At 43.6% G+C, this 22,109-nt stretch overlaps 1 protein-coding gene across 4 annotated transcripts in view; it reads right to left on the reverse strand.

Moving 5' to 3' along the window:
- The window catches only part of DOCK8 (dedicator of cytokinesis 8), a 146,553-nt gene that overhangs the window by 41,566 nt on the left and 82,878 nt on the right, over positions 1-22,109 (reverse strand). For all 4 annotated transcript variants that reach the window (XM_023764567.1, XM_023764565.1, XM_023764566.1 and 1 more), the window contains 8 exons: positions 19,683-19,847; positions 18,115-18,284; positions 14,719-14,814; positions 11,251-11,346; positions 7,209-7,358; positions 5,017-5,130; positions 3,643-3,798; positions 846-985 (listed from right to left, as the gene is read on the reverse strand). In XM_023764567.1, coding sequence (XP_023620335.1) covers positions 846-985; positions 3,643-3,798; positions 5,017-5,130; positions 7,209-7,358; positions 11,251-11,346; positions 14,719-14,814; positions 18,115-18,284; positions 19,683-19,847 — 1,087 coding nt within the window. The remainder of the gene's footprint in view (positions 1-845; positions 986-3,642; positions 3,799-5,016; positions 5,131-7,208; positions 7,359-11,250; positions 11,347-14,718; positions 14,815-18,114; positions 18,285-19,682; positions 19,848-22,109) is intronic.

Genomic DNA, 22,109 nt, shown 5'->3' on the forward strand with positions numbered 1-22,109 from the left:
CCTAAACAATGGGGTGACAATGTGAAAATCAAGAAAAATTGGGTAGAAGTATTTATGGCTCAGACACAGACTACCTGTGTTCTAGTCCTGGGTCACTGTTAGCATGATGTTTTAAAATTCATCATAGGGTAGCATCAAGTCTTTCATTCCTTTTTATTGTTGGATAATATTGTATGAATATATCACACTTTATTTTATTTATTTTAAAATATATTTTTATTGATTTCAGAGAGGAAGGGAGAAGGAGAGAGAGAGATAAAAACACCAATGCTGAGAGAGAATTATTGATTGGCTGCCTCTTGCATGGCCCACACTGGGGATCGAGCCCACAACTTGGGCATGTGCCCTGACCAAGAATTGAACTATGACCTACTGGTTCATAGATCGATGCTTACCTACTGAGCCATGATGGCCAGGATGAATATATTACATTTTATTCATCCAGTCATCAACTGGTGGACATTTGGACTCTTTCCACTTTTTGACTATTATGAATTGTGAATGCTGCTATGAATATTTCTGTTTATGTTTTTGTGTGGTATAAGTTTTACTTCTCTTGAGTTTATACCACAGAGTAGAATTACTGGGTCATATGGTAACTCTATGTTTAACTTTTAGGGGAACTGCCAAACTGTTTTCAACAGTGGCTACACCACTTTACATTCCTAGCAGGAGAGCATGAAGTTTCCATATTCCATTTGCCAACACTTGCTATTATCAGTCTTTTTTATTATAGCCATCCTATTGGGTATAAAGGTGCGAGGGACTGAATGTCGAACTGCAAACAGTAGCAGGTAGCATTTTTGTGTGTGCTTCGTATCCCATTATTAGTGTCAGAAACATACCCTTCCCCTTCCGCATCCAGGGCAGCAGCCAGTTCCGTGAAGAGAAGGCCGGTGAGGAAGTGCTGCTGGCGGAACTCAGGAGTCAGGTCGAACATGTTGGCGATCTTCTGGTCCTGGAAACTGGAGCAGGAGCTCGAGTTCTACAGAAATGCAAGGAGCAGCTGTCTGAGTAACAAGAACTGGGACTAAGACCACAAGAGCCGGTATTTATTGAGCATGAGTACGGCCAAGCTTGGTAAGCACAACCCAGTGAGGCAGGATCATCACTACTCTCCCTATGGGACAGATGAGGAAACCGAGACTAGGGTGGTCACTTAGCTTTCCCATCCCCACAGATGGAAAACTGCCCATTGGGAAAGATGAAAATAAAGCACTCAGGTTCTGTCACATGATGCGAACACTCCCTTCCTCACAAGCAACCAAAAGTTGAAGATGAAAATCCCAGGACACTTGGACAGGGAAATGGGAACGGGACCCAACGCTGCAGCTGTGAGCAGGAAATTCCTCTCTAACAAACTGCCCCCTTTATAGTGAACAGGGCTTGTATACTGAGCTGCACTTCTAAACATGGTTTACACACAGTGTCTGAATGTTGCTGGCCTGGAAACTAAAAGCGGTGTCAAGGCAGGGAAGTGTCAGATGGACCAGTCCCAGGTAATTCCTGTGCTCTTATCCTGCAGCACACTTGATATTTCACTAAGAGAATCTAAAATGTCTCTGGAATCCTTGATGTTTGGTGGGACTCGGCTGGCCCCTGGGTTTGCTGACTCCCTGGGGTAGTCAGAGGGAACGTGGGCAAGGACCTGGGGCAAAGTGAGCACATTTGGAACTGCAGCTTGTAAGACACCGTTCCCAGTTCTCACTCAGATGGTCGCATAGCCAATATCTAGATCATGTCTTTGGGCATGAATGGCCAAGATTATTACTTTTTAATTAATAAGACAGACCTTCACCTTTGTGCTACTATCAAGAAATATGCAACAAAAATAGAACCCAATATTGAGAAATCATACCTGCTTCTCTGAGCTACTGATTTGTTCCCTGTAAATGAAATGTGACTATAAAAATAGCATTTCCTTAAAGCTTTTCTAGAGGACACTAGCCCCTTGAGAAATCTATGGAGGAAAAACAGAAGTTTCTGGAGTCAGATCATTTTGGGAATCACTGCTCATCATACACCTCCTTTCCATTGCCTCCTCCGCCCCTGGGGCATTTACAATTTACCCCAAGTCAGAGACTCTTAGTTGGCCTTCTGCAAAGAAACCTGCTAACACAGGGTTTTCAAACTGATTAGACCAGGGTACCTCAAACTTTTTAAACAGGGGGCCAGTTCACTGTCCCTTAGACCGTTGGAGGGCCGGACTATAGTTTAAAAAAAAACTATGAACAAATTCCTATGCACACTGCACATATCTTATTTTGAAGTAAAAAAACAAAACGGGAACAAATACAATATTTGTATTTGCATGTGGCCCGCGGGCCGTAGTTTGAGGACCCCTGGATTAGACTTTGGAATCCTGTATTTGCATAATACCTCTCAATATCCTATAGAATCCGGGGCCCACTGAGCCTAACCTGAAAAATTCTGTTCTACAAAAAATGATTGGTGGAACTCCTGTGTATAAATATTAATACAAGTTTTCCTCTTTCTGACTGATCATGAACAAAACTTGTTAGAAATATATTCCCTATACAACAGTCCATTTGCTTAGTTTATGGTGCCATCTTTTCAGTGTTTCATGAGCCAAATGATCTGGAATGTGATTCAAGGTGGACTCATCTTGTGCTGAATTCCATTCTATAACAGTAACAGCAAAAAGTTCTGAGAGAGATCAAGGATATAATATCCACATTAAAAACTACTATTAGAGGCAGCTGATAGATGATTCTCTCTCATCATTGATGTTTCTCTCTCTCTCTCCCTCTGAAATCAATAAAAATATATTTTAAAAAAACACTATTAGATCATTTTGGAATCAATATAAAGGAACCTGCAACTTCATAAATTTCATGGTGCAGGGTTTCAGAAAAGTGAAGTGAGTAGAGGAGACTGTCAAGCTGAAGTAGAAAGATGATTAATGTGAGACAAAAGAAGACGTGACTTTTCTACAAATTTCTGATTTTTCATAGTATATATGGGTTTCTTGTTCTAGAGCCTAGAGCAGGGGTGGGCAAACTTTTTGACTCGAGGGCCACAATGGGTTCTTAAACTGGACCGGAGGGCCGGAACAAAAGCATGGATGGAGTGTTTGTGTGAACTAATATAAATTCAAAGTAAACATCATTACATAAAAGGGTACAGTCTTTTTTTTTTTAGTTTTATTCATTTCAAACGGGCCGGATCTGGCCCGCGGGCCGTAGTTTGCCCACGGCTGGCCTAGAGCCTAGAGAGAAATCAATCACTCACTATGTAAATGATTAGTTAGGTGGTACAACTTTGGGAAGCATATTTATATGTATCTGAATCAATTGATCTGTTTCAATAGCTTGATTTTTCAAAATATATTTTTATTGATTTCAGAGAGAAAGGGAGAAGAAGAGAGAGATAGAAACATCAATGATGAGAGAGAATCATTGATCAGCTGCCTCCTGCACACCCCCTACTGGGGATCCAGCTCAAAACCCAGATATATGCCCTGACCAGAAATTGAACTGTGACCTCCTGGTTCAACTACTGAGCCACACCAACCAGGCTTGATTCTTTAAAAATTAATAACGCCAACCTTTAGAGAACAAATTACTAAATTAAGCTAATTAAATGAAATCGTGTGTATAACTCTTTCAGGTAACGGGTTACCTGGGAAGATATGGAGGGGCAGGGAGATGCTGGAGCAGTGTCTGCGCTCATAAAGAAGAGGTTGAGGTTGAGGTAATGTTCATGGCTGCAGAGGATCCTCAGGAACTCTAGCCTCATGGAGATGAGCGTCGCGAGGTTGTTCAGCTTGGCTGACAGCTGGGGAGAACAATGAAGAAAGGAAAGAAGCATTTATTATAAGGTGAATGGAGTTGAGGTTGACAGACACAAAAATATCCTTTCACCCCAGATTAATAAAAATGAATGGGGCAGTACCACAGATGGCAAACTCTGTATTACAGGGAGGCCCAAAAGGTTTTCATACACTACCTGTGTCCCCTCATGATTCCTAGCCTAAAAACTGCCCAAAATAAGGACTCTTGCCCCAAATCCCAGTCTTGTCAAATCTGTAATACCAAGGCAAGCCTCTGTTCATATCTGGAAGTATGTCTTCAGTGTAACAGAATATAATTAATTCTACAAAAACCCTACTGTGTCCAAGAAACTAAATGAAAGGAGTTGCGCCCACATGGGGCCACACAAAACTAATGGAATATGACTGGGTGGCTTTAATGCCACAAGTGTTCTTTTGTAGTTTCTAATTAAAGACCCCAACAGGAAGTTCTCAAGCCAGTTCCCTGGATGAGAGCATCAAATTACTTTGAAAAAAAAAAAGCCAAAGAGTTTGCTTCAAAGAGGGAGAGGAGAAAGAAACAGAAAACTGGAAGAGTTTTCAGAAAAAAAAGTCTTCCCTTGAACAAACCAACCATGAAATTAGCAACAAAAAGCTGACACAGGTGACAGTCTGGAAGAGATCTCGTGCTTTTCTTGGGGAAAGTGACAACTGAAGGATCCAGACTCAATAGGCTGCCAATGAGAGGCAGCTTCGCTTAAGGCAAAGCACAGAAAGAAGGGTTTTGATGGACCTTTAAACCCTCAATATATCATCATAAACACCTCTCGCCTTGGCACAGGAAACCAATGTCTCATCCTTGCCAATGGACGTGCCTCCTCCTCATGCACTTTAATTAATTATCCTAATATGTGAAAAGAGACCTCATATTTTGAATTCTATGCCTGGTCAAAGATCGAATGCTACGGTCATGTAATTTCTGTTAAATGTAAATTGAAGAAAGCTGACCATATCAGTAACAAATTTCAGTTTCCTTAGATTAACCCTTCTGTATTGGGTTGGTAAATGCTTTAGGAATCCATGCAAACCAGTGTGTCTAGGGATATCTACGGCATAAGACTCAGAATGTACAAGAGCCAAGCTGTCTAACTTGGCAGTGGATAAGACAGCTCACCATGACAATGAGCATCACACAGACCAGAAGGAACCAGGGACAACACGGCTGTGTCCGAGGGAACACTCACCTGGTTGCAATAGTGTTTGATGAGGTTAAACACAAAGCTACGGTCCATAAGTGAGAGAAGGTCATACAAGAAGAAAGCCAGGCTGATGTTGATCTTCTCCGCCTGTTCGGTTTCCTTAAAAACAAACATATAAACACTCAAGTCACTTTGTGGTAAACCCTGGTCATGAACCCCCTGGTCCCTGGTGGGAAAGCTGGGAGAGGCAGGTCCTATTTTTATAATCAGTGTTCCTTCCTCTAGGAGACACTGGGCTAAGCAGGTAACCCTGCACCATTAGAGCAAATATAGTTTAAAACTTAACTGATGCCATGAGGTTGAATCAAGTAATTCTTTATCTACTGCTAATATTAAGGTACATTTCCTTCTAATTTTTCCCCCTACATGTATATTTATATGTATATAAGTGAGCTCATTCTCTTTATATAATGCTGGGCCCTGAATTTTTTCATTCAACATCCTATATAATAAAAGCATAATATGCAAATTGACCAAACAGAACAACCAGTCGCTATGATGCACACTGACCACCAGGGGACAAATGCTCAATGCAGGAGCTGCCCCCTGGTGGTCAGTGCACTCCCACAGGGGGAGCACTGCTCAGCCAGAAGCTGGGCTCAAGGCTGGCAAGCGCAGTGGCGGTGGTGGGAGCCTCTCCTGCCTCCACTGCAGACAGGCGGTAAGGAGCAAGGGGTCCCAGACTGCGAGAGGGTTGTCTGACTGCCGGCAGGCAGACATCCCCTGAGGGGTCCCGGACTGTGAGAAGGCACAGGCTGGGCTGAGGGACCCACCTTGCCCCCTCCCCTCCCCTTCCAGTGCACAAATCTTGTGCACCGGCCCTCTAGTTACATAATAAACATTTTCTTACATCCTAGTCTCTCATATTTCTTCAGATGGCTTTATCATAATTTATTTGATTCTGGTAAGTACTGTTTTGGCAAAAGTAACTTGAAATGTATTCACTATCTTCAATGAGACAGATTCTTATAAGTATTGTTGCAGAAAATCAAATCAGGATAAAAGAATCCATTTTTACCTAAGGATTTTTTTCTCTCCAATTAGGCAGCAGGCCCACCCTAAAAGAATCCATAGTCACTCATGGTCGGGTGAATTATTGCATAAAGTGAGACCGGGGTTTTTTATTACTTCACAGGGCTCATGTGCATGAGGGGTTTTACAGGATTTCAGAGCAATCGAGATGCACTTGTGCATGGTCATGCCTTCTAGTCCCAGAATGATGAATCAGTTTTCTCTGACACTATTGAAAATATATCTTGAAAATATTTTCCTCTTGTTATGTTATGTTCCTCTTGTTATTCAGGCCAAGCTGACCAGCCACTGGCATGGATGTAGACCTGATAAAGAAGTTTCCACAATCTCATGGAGCACCAAGTCCTCACACTCTCAGCATCCTCACGGGCCACCCCTGGGTAGTATACATAATTGCCTGAATATTCTGGCATGGAATTGTCAGTCCTGGTTTTGCTGCTAGCTGTGTGACTTTTAAAAATCTCAACCTCACTGTGCCTCATTTTTCATGCCTGCCAAAATGGAGATATCATTGCCATTCTCAGAACGTTCGCCATGAGAAAAAGTGGTTATTTCTCCTGAGCACTTGGTGCTATACACGTTCTTTATAATGATAAAGGTATTAATAATGATCACTGCTGCTTCAAATTTGATAGTTGCCTTTAAAATTTTTGTTTCATTTCATTTTATATGTTTAACTTTCTATTTTAAAGTAATTTTAAGCTTACCAAAAAGGTGCAAGAATAGTACAAAAACTCCTGTATACCCTTCAACTAGGTTCAAAAATATTTGACATTTTGCTACATTAATCATTCCCTTTATACAATTCTTTTTCTGAACCATTAAAAAAGGAGGTCGCAATTATCATGCCCATTTACCCCATAATACTTCAGGGTATATTTCCTAAGGACAAGAATATTCTCTCTCATTTCTACATTGATATAATAATTCAAACTATTGTAATTAGATGTTGCAATATCTTTAGAGTAAACCTCCTGTCCCATTCTAAGGTCCCATTCAGTTTTAAAAAACAGCATTTGCTTGTCAGGTATAGTTAGTTACATTCAAATTATTGCTTTAAGATGATGCTTATTTTTCTCTGATTATGAAAATAACATGTTCAAGGTAAAAAATTTAGAACATAAAGAGTCACACGACACAGTTACCTTCTGAGGCTTTACTAAAAGGGCTGCAATCTCCGAGGTGACCACATTAACAATGGTAGTTATGTCATCTTTGAAACGGTCGGAAAAACGAGTCCTCCGAAAATTGTCCTGTTTGTCCATGTTGTGTACATACTGAGCCATGCTTTTCACCTATAGAGGGATGGGGGAAATGTCAACATGGAAATTGGTGACCTGCTTGTGCACTGTGGAAACGGGGAAAGGCTGGAAGAAAAGCTCATTAACAACAGACTTTCTAACACTTTATCTGTGCTGGTAGTTACCCAAGCAGGCTGGGGACTAAAAATGCTCCTGATACACAGATGGTTACCATGGTGGCAGGAGGTGGGAGGGTGTCCTCTTTTTGACCCCAAGTCAGGGGGCTTCCTCCTTGCTACTGACAAAGCCAGGGAGCTTAATTTTTAGCCACCGTGTCATGAGACTCCCCTTCACTCAACTGCCTATGTCCAGGAAGGCAGATCCGTGCGGCTCCCAAGGCCACTTAGCCACCAGTCTGCCATAGCACACAGCACACCACCGGAAGGGGGACTGTTTATGAAACTGCTTGTGATGTGAACTGAAGTCCCTGCTATCCCTGAAACTACAGTAAGGAGAAATGGAAAGAAACGTTTCTCCTATTGGGATCTCAAGTTGAAATGAAGAGCACAATTTTCCCCAGAAGCAGTTCTATAGCATGCTAGCTGGAATCTTGACCACTACTTTAAACATTGCTTCTAAGAGAAATTATGTCTTGAGTTCTATAAGACTGATCTGTTTTTATCTATATTTTAAATATTTAAATATATACTTAAACTAAATATATATATACATATACGTATATATTCTATATAATAAAAGGCTAATATACAAATCGACTGAATGGTGGAATGACCAGTCGCACACTGACCACCAGGGGGCAGATGCTCTCCCATAGGAGGAGCACCACTCAGCCAGAAGCTGGGCTCACAGCTGGTGAGCACAGTGGCGGTAGCAGGAGCCTCTCTCGCCTCTGTGGCAGCACTAAGGACCCCTTGGGGATGTCTGACTGCTGGCTTAGGCCCGGGGGAGCAGGCCAAAGCTGGCAGTCGGACCTCGGTTGCAGGCTCGATCCCCGGCCCCAGTTGGGGCTTGTGCAGAAGGCAACCAATCAATGTGTCTCTCTCATATCAATGTTTCTCTCTTTCTGTCTCTCCTGCTCCCTTCCACTCTCTCTCTCTCTCTCTCTCTCTCTAAAAAAAAAAATCACTCTAACCAGTTTGGCTCAATGGATAGAGCGTCGACCTGCGGACTGAAGGGTCCCAGGTTCAATTCCAGTCAAGGGCATGTACCTTGGTTGTGGGCACATACCCAGTAGGAGGTGTGCAGGAGGCAGCTGATCGATGTTTCTCTCTCATCGATGTTTCTAACTCTCTATCCATCTCCCTTCCTCTCTGTAAAAAAATCGATAAAATATATTTTTTTAAAAATCAATGGAAAAATATCCTCAGTTGAGGATTTACAAAAAAAAAAAAAAGATAATGCCATGGCCAGCTTGGGGAAGACCTAAGAACACAGAATCTGAAAGCCCAGTGTAAGAACCATAGTTTTTCTTCACTGTCAAGTCCTTTGTGGTTCAGGACCCACGGACATATCTGCATCCCACAGAGTCTCACACTCTTGGTGAGAGGACCTGGAGGAGGGGTGGGAACTGGACCCCATTTTTGTCTGGCAGAGTGTCTCTCACTGTGCTAACCAAGGACCTGGGAACACAAGGCCTCTTTGTTCTGGGCTACCCTAGTCCTGATTCTCTGCTGGCTCCCTACCCTGCACCCAGCTTTTAGAGCTCACTGTGGTGTTCGGCTCCTGCCTGCTGCGTCTGGCCATCCTACAACCAAATAAATAATTCTCACAATACCACACTTCCAGCAGATGGCCTCTTTCCAGGCGGTCAGCAACTTGCCAGCTACTGTGTCCTCTGTATGGCTAGAGAGGAGCACCCTGCAGAAATGTTAGTGGGTGCTTGGCCCATTATTTGTGGGTGGGGTAAGGCAGGAAAATATTTTCCCTCATATTGGCCTTTGTGACCCATTCAGAACAAGTGTACCTCTAAAGAACACCTTGGTGCAGACGTTCCTGTCCTGAGCAAACTAGGTCACCCATTTACCTCTGGGTCCCCAAAGTCTGGCTCAGCAGTTTACAGAAGCACGGGGATTTATTCATTAGCAAGTGTGCAATTCACAAAAGGAGGGTGTTCGGCAGCTCTCATGCCAAAGTGGTTGTTCATTACTGCTTGGGCATTAACACAACAGAAAGGTGTTAAATCTCCCAGGTTGTTGGCTAAGTTCAAGAAGGCTGAGCTTTCTTTCTCATCAAGCTTCTTGGGCAAAAAACTGTCTTGGCTTTGAAATAACTTCCTGGGCATCTGAAAAGCAAATGCACAAACAATGCACGGAGGACTGGGCACCCTGTCTGAGTCTGAGGCCAGTTTCCTTGCAAAGTTCTGGCCGGGGCTGATCGTTTCCATTTGCTTCCACCCAGCCCTTCCTTAGATCCATCCCTTCCCCCTTTCTGTCTATCTCCGAACCTTGGGAAGCTGATCTCCGTGGACTACACCTCTCCTTGGCTTCTGGTTGGAAGTGGCCAAGGGAGGCACCAGCAAGGGATCAGTGGGCGGGAGAATGGAGAGGTCCTGGTATTTATCCTTTCCATGCCCTCATTCCTGCCACAGCATGGTTCTGGCAGTGGCAACATTTCCCTAAGACTCCAGCTGCTGTCTGGGGACCTTCTCCTCTGCCTTAGCGTTCTCTAGGCACTGTTATAGTGCTCCCCACCCTGGCTTCTTTAGAGCTAGAATAACAACCTCCAGCACTTGCAGCTCCCTGGGTGCCTCACCAACCCTTATCTGCTTCTGTAACTTGTGTACACCCTGGGCAGAGTCCCGCCGATAAATGCTTTTCAGTTGACCCCTTTGCGTAATGCCAACGCTGTCCTGCTAGGACCTTGACAGACTTAGGTTATACATGTAGAGCCCCGGGTAACCGTGTCTTGGGTGACCTGCATGTCGACCAACCTCCTCCATGTGCTGGGATCACCAAGAGCTTTCTTTCCAGCATCTGTTTAGCATAAGGGATAGTCCTCCTTCCCTCCCTCCCAGCGCTTTAGCTTTTGCTTTCTCTCCTGGGCCCACCAAGTCCCAGTAAATAAATGTGCAAGATCAAAAGCAACTTGTACCTTTTCCATGGTTCTTAGCTCCCTGCAGTGAGGGACAGCAAAGCGGGACTGAGGAAGCCTTGGTGGACCTGGAGACTCCTCCTTGTGACCGCCACCCTCCCAGGACCCCATAGAAAACTCCCGTCTCAAGGCTGTTTGAGGATTAAATGAGATAGTGCTTAAAACTGTGCCCGGCACAAACATAGTAAGATGTACAACCCATTTTCAATGCTATTGTTTTTCCTTTCTCAGGGATAGCAGCCGTTAGTAGAATTACATGAAGGACAGAGCCACTGTTATATGCAGAGAAGCCAACACGCCTGCAAAGAGAGCTCCAGGATGCCATGTGGAGCCACTCGGGAGATGAGTCGGTTAGAGATGGAAGCAAATAGAATTACGAGGGCTTTGGGGGCCATGACAAAGATGTGTGCTTTATTTCTCATACTCTGAAAATCATTGAAGGTTTTTTAAGAGGAGAATGATGTGATCTGTTTAATATTGGGGGGCCCTGTGCAGATTGGATGGGCTCAGGCAAAAATGAATGCAGGCAGCCAAAGAGGAAGCTATTGCAAGAGGCACCAGAGAGATGATGGTGGCTTGGCCTGGTGGTGGGTGGTGAAGATGGTGAGAACCAAGGTGTTGGAGGTAGATTTTCAAAACAGAAAAAAAACAAGATTTGGTGGAGGTTGGGTGGAGGGGTGAAGGAGAGTAAGATTTTAAGGAATGATCTCAGGTTTTCAGCAGGAGCAACTTGGTGCATAAAATGTCAGTTCCTGTTATGGGACACATCACTGCCTTTCTGCCATGTGCTTTTCATGCCCTACTGAGCACAGACAGAAACATGCGAGAATCTCACCAGGAGCTCGAAGAAGAACCAGGCGTACTTGAAGACTGTTTCTCTCACCATTCCAGTGCTGACCACCATCTGCAGGGCAAGCTCCTCATGGAAATGCTAGATGATAAACACCCAAAGAAACATTACATTCATGTAATGACCGTCTGTGAGGACAAATGCTTCGTATTCCAACACCTCTTTTCTTTCTTACCAATTGTAATAGCTTGTTAGTTACTGACACATGTGTCCTACATGTCCTAGACCAGCGGTCACCAACCTTTCAGACCTCACGGACTAACCGTGGTCCGTGGACCATCGGTTGACAACCGCTGCTCCAAAGGTTTCCTTAAACCAGTGGTCACCAACCTTTCGGACCTCACGGACCACCACGGACCACGGACCACCGGCTGGCGACGGCTGTCCTAGACCACAGGTGGATGGCAAAGCCAATGCTGCAATAACCTGAGCTTGGTGAACATTTAGGTCGGTAGGAGAAGGTTGGTGGTGGTATCACACAGGAGAGCTGGGTTTGAAGGAATGGCCTCAGTTTGGGAGGGGATCTGCTTTCTGGGGTAGCCGTCAGAACGGGGGGTGCCTGTGGTTTTCCTTTCAGATCCTACAGCAAACCCTCTGTGTGCAAGCCATTCCTCTATCCTCAGTTTTCTCACCCATGAAATCCGTCGTTGGGTTCTCCAACATGACTGTGCAGCAGGATCCCCTGGAGGGCTTGTGAGGACCCAGACTGCTGGGTCCACCCCCAGAGTTTTGGATTCAGACTCAGTGAGCCTGGGGCAGGACCTGGGAATTTGCATTTCTAACAAGTTCCTGCTGGCACTGCTGGCCTGGGGACCTCTGTTAGAGAACCAATGCCTGCCCTAGATGGTATTTAAACTCCCTTCCAGATTGGACAGTTGTTGTTGTTTTTAATACTCCCGCTATGGCTTTGTGGGAAACATGATGGGCTGGGTTTATGAGCAGATCCTCTGCAGTAAAAGGCATAGTGGCATCAGCCTGAACTCACAACTTCTAAATTCTGATGTTCCAGGGTCAGATGCTTGAAAAGTCCTCAGCTCCACTTTATGTCCACACTTCCCTTAAAGTCACCTGACTGCTCGAGAGTAAATGGTAATTTTTATACCTTTTGTGCCTTTCCCATTCCCTCATTTATCTGGCTACTTGTTAATGCTTTTGACAAGTTTTGATGGAACGAAGTTCAAAACTAAAGGTAGGTGACCAATTCACCTCAGTTTGCCTGAGCCTGTCATGGTCTTAAAATGAAAGTCCCAGAGACCCCCTCTGTCCTGGGCAAACTGGGATGGTTGGTCAACCTAACTAATGACAAAAATAGGCATTTTCTATGGATTTCATTTATCTAATGGCCACAAAACCTAGAAGAAAGGCAGATGAAGTTACTGCTTATCATTTTGTGGGTAAGAAAGATAAAATTTGAATACCCTAATATCACACCCTAGAGCACTGGCTTATGTTGAAGGTAAGTTTTAAGTTCAACACCTAAAGTAAAAAGCTGATTATAGCAAAGATTGCCCTTGACTAAGCCTTAACTTACCCACAATGTACAGAATGCATGTAACCCAATTTATTAATTCTCATGGACATTGAAATCTGAGAGTTACTCAGCTATACTAAAAGGGGACAAATGGAAAATCCATGTTCAGATGTCTGGGGATTCTAACTATTTACATCCCTGGCTGGTTCTGGTGATGAATGGAGAATGCTGAATGAAGCTAGTCAGTGGGTTCCACTCATTCTGCTAGGCGAGTCAAACCTCTACAATTTTAATACACGTTCATACATTTGTTTGCTGTTGGGAGTCTTAAGGGAAGCTTTCCCACCTGGAGAGGCATGAGGTGAGTGTTAGTCTGGCAGGTGGTCTAAGTGCGCACATGATGTAACGTGGTTACACACGATCTTTCCACTGTAGGAGAGAGAACACTCTACCGGCTTTAAAGGGAACCTCCAGAAAGTAGGTCAGCTTGACTGGCTGAGTCTTACGGCAAGAACAGATTAAGAGGGATTACTGCGTTTAAGAATTGCTGCTCACCGGGCAACAGTATTACAAGGACACCTTGCTCCAGAGGTTACAGGAAGTAGCCAAGTAGCTGGACCCTGTTTGCTCAGCTCCTAAGGAAACACACCGGCTAAACTTCCCTCGGAAATGAAATTATCTCATTGACCAGAAGCCAAGTTAAAACGAAGCAAGTACAAAACCAGATAATGACTGCGCCTGGGAGAAACCAGCCCTGCCTTGAGGTTGTCAGGCTGTAGGAAAATCATGGTTTCAAGGAGGAAAATGGTCCCTGTCACCAGTCACTGCAAAGCTCAAAGCTAAGTTTTAGAGTCAGTGAAAAGTTTATTTTCAGCACCTACCCATATCTCCTTTCACTTCTTTTACCATGAACTCCTGGTACCTCTCCCCAGATTTATGGGGCCTGGGTTAGTGTCGCATGAGCCCTGCAGGGCTTCCGCTCGCTTGGTATTTCCCTCACCTAGTCCCAAGTGAGTTATGCTGAGTTCATTTCTTCCTCGCCTGTTTAATAGACATTTTCCTGAGGTGTCAGCTGTTGCGAATGGCTTCCCTTTTACTAGAGGTCTTAACAAACACGCAAGACCTTAACGCAGCGGTTCGCAACCTGTGGGTCGCGACCCCTTTGGGGGTTGAACGACTCTTTCACAGGGGTCACCTAAATACATCCTGCATAATAGATATTTACATTACGATTCATAACAGTAGCAAAATTACAGTTATGAAGTAGCAACGAAAATAATTTTATGGTTGGGGGTCACCACAACATGAGAAACTGTATTAAAGGGTTGCGGCATTAGGAAGGTTGAGAACCACTGCCTTAACGTAAGTAGCTACTATAAACATGAGAATCCTGGGTGCATGGCAGAGGAAGAAACCTGGGACAGACAGTTTTCCCCCTCCACCTCTGGACCACAGTCAGGGACTACGATCAGAGAATTTTGTTAATATAAGGAGTTCTGGTGAGCAGTTTAACCGCTTGTAAAGTCTCTGAACTCACAGGAAAGGGTGATTAGAAAGAATTATGAGAAAGCATTTCATAGTTCCTTAATATAAGTACTGTTAAAATAACTGATGCCACATTATTGCCATGCACTTTGGTGGAGGATGAACTGTCCCCATCTCTCCTTCTCAAAAAAAAAAAAAAGCTAATGCAGTGGTTCTCAAAGTGTGGTCCCTGGACCAGCATCAGCTAGGAGCTTATTAGAAATGCAAATTCTTGGGCCCCACTTCAGATCTACCGAATCAGAAGCTCTGGGGAGAGGGCCCAGCAATCAGTTTTAACAGGCCTCCCAGGCATATCTGATGCATGGTAAGTTGGAGAACCATTGAGTTAGTAGGTAATTACCTGGGGGATAGGGACAGGGCCCCAAACATCTGTGTGTGTGTGTGTGTGTGTGTGTGAAGGGTGGGAAATATTGTCCTTACACTGCCCTGCTCAGTACCTTTTTGCTGGTTGGCCTTGGGGCTCCAGTTGCACTCGGAACATCATTATTGCCAGAGCTATAGTAAGACATCCGGTTGCAGTTGCGATCAGCAATCTGAAATACACAAACCACCACTCAACAGGCAACCAACAGTGGTTCACTGGCAAGATGAGCCAGGGGCCGGGAAGTCACCACCTCCAAATTCCTTTTTAATGTATTTTCTACTTTTACCCTGGTTACAAAGGTAAAACAATTGTTTACATAAATAGAAAACAAAACAAAAGAAGGTAAAGTTACACCTAGTTCAACTTGCGCCTGAGACAACCACTGACCACAGTTTGGTGTGTAGTTACTTACAGTGAAACCTAGTTAAGTACCAGGGGTGCTTACTAGTAATAGTCCCTTCAACAGTCTCAGTCTGTGACTTTATTGGGAGAGCAGGAAAATAATGTATGGGAACAGTGCCTCTCTGTGGGTTAGGATGGTACTGTAACTAGCCTCCTCAGCACTGTAAGAAATTGTCAAAAACCACTTCGGACAAACTTTTCTCCCCTCACTACAAAAAATTAGAAAAGTCATAACCTACTCTACATAGAATTTAATATTTTCACTTTTATTACAGAAAACCGTTATGAGTAAGGCTGTCAGTGATAACTATAGATCACATCTCCCGTGGGCAATCAGAGGGACCTTAAATATGAGGTTGAACCACAGTGTGCTGGCAAATGTTTAGCCACCAGCTCTCGAAGGGGTGGAGAAGGGGGGCCTGAATTGTAGCATTTGCCAATTTCTGTGCTGTAACTTCTTCCATTGTGGCTGATTTCAAGTTAACACGATGGCTTTGAGCATAACATTGAGAAGAGATGTGCAGTAGCAAACCATTATATAGTATTTCCACCAAACAGATACAATAGACATAACCTCAAGAACACAGATAATAGTAAAATGCAGTAGAATAATTAGGAAGGGATAAGGTTTGAGTACTGCATTTGTGAAGTGGAATAATTTTAGATTTACGGACAAGTTGCAAGCGTGGTACAGAGTTCTAGTACACCCTTCGCCAGGTTCCATTAATGTTAATATCTTACATAACTGTGGTACATTTGTCAAAACTAAGAAATTAACCTTGGCACATTACTATTAACTAACCCACAGATTTTATTTGGATTTCTTCAGCTTTTCCACTAATGTCCTGTTTCTATTCCAAGATACAATCCAGGATACCACCCTGCATTTAGGTTACCTCTGTTTTTACTATAACTTATTTAATTGTTATTTTATATAATTTAATTTTTAAAAAAATATATTTTATTGATTTTTTACAGAGAGGAAGGGAGAGGGATAGAGAGTTAGAAACATGGATGAGAGAGAAACATCAATCAGCTGCCTCCTGCATACCCTCCACTGGGGATGTGCCCGCAACCAAGGTACATGCCCTTGACTGGAATCGAACCCGGGACCCTTGAGTCCACAGGCCAACGCTCTATCCACTGAGCCAAACCGGTCAGGGCTATAATTTAATTTTTAATAATGTCTGTGTTTAATAACACGTTTAAAAAAATCCTAAAAATTCGCCCTGACCCGGTTTGGCTCAGTGGATAGAGCGTCGGCCTAGGGACTAAAGGGTCCCAGGTTCAATTCTGGTCAAGGGCATGTACCTTGGTTGTGGGCGCATCCCCAGTGGGGGGTGTGCAGGAGCAGCTGATCGATGTTTCTCATCTCATCGATGTTTCTAACTCTCTATCCCTCTCCCTTTCCTCTCTGTTAAAAATCAATAAAATATATTTAAAAAAATAAATAAATAAAATCCTAAAAATTTAACAATCAGCTCTTAAAAACTGGTATGAGCCAGCTTCAACACCTCCCTGGGTTTTTTTGTAAGTAAAAAAGGGTAGAATATCACCTATGGTACACTTATATCCTACCAGAAACTCTGGGGGTGGATCCAGTGTTTTTTATTTTATTTTAAGATTTTTTTGAGAGAGAGGAAGGAAGAGGGACAGAGATAAACATCTATGAGAGAGCTGAACATCAATTGGCTTGGTTACCGCCAGCACACCTCTACCAAGGATCAAGCCCGAAACCTGGGCATGTGCCCTGACCAGTAATCATACCAGCAAACTTTTGGTGCATGGACGACGCCCAACCAACTGAGCCACACCAACCAGGGCGGATCCAGTGTTTTTAAAAGATGCGTAGAGGATTCTTAAGTTCAGCCAGGGTTCAAAACCTCCACAGAGATGAGGACAATAAGGCCCAGGGCAGGCACTGACTTGCCTATCACCACAAGGCTAGCTGGTGTCAGAGTCGACCCAACCCTGGCGTCCAGATTCCCTTTATCAAAACATACTGTCTCAAATGGGTGGATTTTGTAAGGAAAATTGTGCCGAAACCTAGAGAGTTTGATTTATCGTCCTTAGGGGAAATGATCCTACTCTAAAAGCTTAGCCACTTTGAGGCCACAGATAACTGGAAATAAAATTCAGACTAAGAATTCATGCTTGCTTTGTGAAAACAAACAAACAAATTAAAAAAACACACCCACTGAATTATATACTTTAAAAGCGTGAATTTTATGGTATGTAAATTATATCACAACTTTTAAAAATTTCAAATGAGAGACATTCTACAAAATACCTCAAGGAAAGCCTAAGAAACTGTCACAGCCAGCGGGAGCCTAAAGAGACATGAGTACAAGATATAATGTGGTGCCTTGGACGGGACCCTGGACAGAGAAAGGACATTAGGGAAAATCTGAGAAAATATGAACTTTAGTTACTAATAATAACATATCAATGTTGGTTCAGTAATTGTGACAAATGTACCATTATAATGTGCAGGGAAACTGGGTATGTGGTATACAAAAACTTTCTGTACTGTACTCACAATAATTCTATAAATCTAAAACTGTTCTAAAATAATAAAAAAACGTTATCAAGAAAAAGCAACAGGGCAGGTCACCAAACCTCTCAGTTTTTATTTCTCTATAAAATGCGGCTTTGCTCTTTGGGGTTAGTATATGAGATAATGAAGCTATAGATGTTAATGAATGCAAAAGGTAAATATAAAAGAAGAAAACAAAATAAAAAACAACCTTTCTAGGTATCAAAAATAGTTAGAGCTAATTTTTTTTTCCTTGAAAATAAGATTCATGATATTCTTGACTTCTTGTGGCTAAACCAGCAATGCCCTAAAAACGTCCCGACAGAGTGAGCTGAGCAGATGCTCAAATGCCCCTGCACCTTTCTGAATGGCCGAAATCACTTCAAAAGAAAAGACAATTACTACTCTGAGCAGGAAAGCATTTGACCAACACCGTGGGCAGCCGTCGTGGCTGATGTTGTGTTGTTTCTCCAAGTGTTAGTTAAAAACAGAAAGCCCGCATCCCTCTCCAGGGTTTGGCCTCTCCCCTACCTTTGAGGACATGATGTTCTTCACTTCCTCGTCAGCGGCAGAGTGTGTCCCGGTAAGGTCCGGGTTACTGCTGCTCATCACCCGGGCCTGCAGCAGCTTCGAGCTCACGGCAGCGGCAGAGGTGCGTCCATACGTGTGGTAGCGAGGGTCCGGGAGAGCAGTGGGGCCGCCTGCATCCCATCAGGTACAGACATGTCAATAGAAAGTGGGTCAGAGTCACTTCCTGGTCTTGAGAAGGAACTGAAGAGGGATGGGGTAGATAGTGGAATGAAAACCTTCTAGATTGGGCCTTAGAATTAGGGTAGTATCAAATGCCTTCGGGAAGACAATGATTTGGGGGTAAGTAGATAGGATGTAAGGCAGTAGGGAGTGGTGAGAACTGTGGTAGACTGGAAACACGGGCCTCATCCCAAGGCAGGGGCTGCTACTCAGCTCCTGCCTGTTATTGCCACGGAGAGCCTGCCCTCCGGGTTGATGGAGCTTCTGATTTCTCAATATAAGCTGGAAACGTGGATGTATGTATTTGTTTATTAATATTTAAACGATGACAACTTTGCAAGTAAAGTTTTCTGAGATTTCAGGATCCCAGGAATCATCTGAACCTTAGGAGGATAAGTGTATACTATATTTCGATGTTTTTCACCTGTCAGTATTTACTTGTCTTCAAAAGTGATTATGTGAGTCTATGACAGTGATGGAGAACCTATGACACCTCTGACACGCGAACTCATTTTTTTGGTTGATTTTTCTTTGTTAAATGGCATTTAAATATATAAAATAAATATCAAAAATGTAAGTCTTTGTTTTACTATGGTTGCAAATGTCAAAAAATTTCTATATGTGACACAGCACCAGAGTTAAGTTAGGGTTTTTCAAAATGCTGGCATGCCGAGCTCAAAAGGTTCGCCATCACTGGTCTATGACATAGACCAGTATTTAAAAAAACTCAATTGAAATGGCAGGTTTACTTGAAATAAGGCTGGGTGGACTAATGAGAAGGCCCCGTTTCTTTGCTGGGGCCTAGGACTCTGTGAACTTGTTGGTTATCATGCTGACCAGTAGGTCTGTTTGAGTATTACCTATGTAAATAATAAAGAATGGAGAAATGAAATATTATTATTTCAAAAGGCTAAAGAGAGAAATGAGAAAAGGGATTTAATTTTCCATAATGACAAATTTAGGAAACACTGCTTATCATGACTATCAAATATATATTATTCTCCTTATCATTAATTTTCTAGACTCCTAGGCGTCTGTTGTCATTTCTCCATATTTTACAAAAGAGATCCTAACTGAATCCAAAGTTACCCCCTGGGTAAAGACCAGTGAGGGATTATCAAACAGGCAGAGAAAGTAAGTGCTTAGAGTATATAAAGAAGGATGGAGGCAGGAAGAAAGCAAGAGGAAAATCTAGAAATAAACTCTTAATTTTAGTATTCATGTCATATTTGTGTCATTCTGTAAAATAAAATGTAATGGTCACGCTTTTTATTTTATTTGAATGACATGGCAGTGGAGTGGGGGTGAGGGTCCCCAACCACCAGACTCCACCCTCGAGGCCATGCTACCTGACTTGGGCAGGTCCTTCTGCAGCTCGGGCAGGCGGAAGACGTAGTGCACGTAGGAGGCCAGCAGGCAGTTCCTCCCGTGCTGGTCTTTGCTCAGGTCCTTGCTGTTGTGCAGACTGTTGGCGATGGCCACCACGGACTCAAAGGCAAACTGGGAGAAGTTGGCTGAGGAACCAAGATAAAAATGGGAAGCCTCACAGTCGGTCCTTAATGAACCCAAAGTAAAGTGTTCTCCAGGGCAGTGACAGGGAGCCTGACCACCAGCCTAGAGAGCTAGGCGGTCAGGATGATGGCCTGCTGGCTCTGCATGCTGCCAATGGCGTCACGCTTCCTCCCTCATTCTCGCCCTCCCACCAGCACTGCGCTTTTTCATGACAAAGCCATGAGACTATCCAGACAACCTCCCTTTCTAAACCATGACGTGAACTGGGGCTACCCAGCGGGGTCTGCACTGACATGGTCAGCGTCACCCAGGAGCCTGCTAGAAATGCAGAATCTCAGGCCCCGCCACAGACTCGCTAGGTCAGAATCTGCATCTTCACGGGATGCCCCGGGATTCTCAGGCACCCTGTGGTCTGAGTTGCACTGTTGCATCTTGGTGTACAGATTGCTCTAAAAATGTGTGTATTGAGGTGGTTCTCTACAATGGACCTTTACAAAGGATTGATTTAGCACATCCACTGTCTTGTTCTGGAGCTCCAGCCTCCACAGTTCGGCTCCACCTTACTTACCCAACTTTGGACCCTTTTCTGCTCAACCTCCACTTCTCTTAAAACGAGACACTGGTTGTATTATCCCCATCACATGTCTGCTCTTTCTCATCTCTGTGACTTTGCTGATACCGTTGTCCTCACCTAGAAAGCCCTCCTCCCACTCACAAAATCACACTAACCTTTCAATGCTCAGCACAATCCTATCTCCCCCACAAAGCCTTTGGTACCACTCAGCACAGGGCTTAAGTGACACCAAGTCCCAACATGCGTTGGCTATTTCTGGTGGTAAGTCCTGTCTTTCTGAGCAGGCTGGAAGCCCTTCCAGGGCAAAGTGCATTTCTCATACTTTCTTGTCTCTCAAGTGCCTTTCATTGTGTCTGACAACAACAGGTCTGAATAAAGGCTTGTTGTCTAAACACCTCTACTTATTCTGCCTGTCCCAACACCCTGCTGTCCCCATGACAAGGCAGCAACTTAATAAGGAGAAGACGTGTGAATGAATATTTTTGTCTAACACACAAGTCTGTATTAAATAGCTGAAACATGCAAAGCAGTGTGCCACATAGGTGGGGGCATAGAAAGAAATCCAGGGAAGGGAGAGGTCACTGCTCTGCAGGAATCTCGCTGGAGAGGTGTCAGCTGCACGTCTGAAAGTAGCCTACAACACAGGATGTCTTATCTATGGAACCACAAAGACACACCCCAGGATACAGTGCAAACAAGGGGTTAAGAAGACATGCTCTTCCCTGGTCTACGAGTTCAGCAAGTACCCCCGCTCCCCCCAATCAATTTACTCAGATTCCATAGCCCAACTGTGCTATTTCCTTCTTTCCTCGCACTCCTGTGCTTTTCTGAGTCTCTGCTTTTGCCACTCTCTCTCACTGTCTCCATTTGGGCTGCTTTCTCTCTACACCTCCCTCAAGGTCATCGCAAACACCTTCTTCCTAGAGCCTCCAACATCCTCCCAGATGGATGTTCTAGCGCCTCCTCTCCCCCCAGTATTTTTAACCGTGTCCTTTCGAGAATTCTTGTCCTATGCTGCTGCTCTTTACTGTATTTATTGTAAGTCCTCTCAGGTCAGCTATGCTCTCGATTATTGCGAAGCCTACAACTGCTAGCACAGTACTGGGAACACTGATGATGCCTAAAAGACATCGGCTGGACTCGCTAGCATGGGATAACATAAGCCCAGCCAAAAACAGTGTCAGACAAAAATGCCCTACACCAGCCAATCTGCCCCAGCAGGAGTCAGGAGAACCACGGGACCCACGTCTTACATGACATTACTTCCAACGGAAGTTTTACACATTGTATTTAACGTTCACTTGTTAAAAGCAAGCATTTAAAATACACTATCAGTCAGCCAATAGATGAGTGGTTGCCAGGGGCTAAGGGGATCAATATAAAACATGATCACATTGCATTTCAATTTAGAATTCCTTTCCCTCTACTTAATATGAATTGTCTTATTCTTTTGAGATATTTTATTTCCCTGTTGGTCAAGAAAAAAATATCTTAGAAGTACAAGAATTCTATCCACTACAAGGAATGGAATTTGAAAGACTGCTTCTAATAGTTTTAAAAATTTATTTTAAAAACTATGATTTTAAGCATCCACTCTTAATTTCTTTTTTTAACATGCAGGGAGAGTAAGAAATAGCACTGGACCTGGCCGGCCTTGGACTCACAGCATCAACAGAAAAGAAGATCACAC

This window comes from Myotis lucifugus, unplaced genomic scaffold (assembly GCF_000147115.1).
Source record: "Myotis lucifugus unplaced genomic scaffold, Myoluc2.0 scaffold_337, whole genome shotgun sequence".
In the NCBI taxonomy this organism is placed as follows: Eukaryota; Metazoa; Chordata; class Mammalia; order Chiroptera; family Vespertilionidae; genus Myotis; species Myotis lucifugus.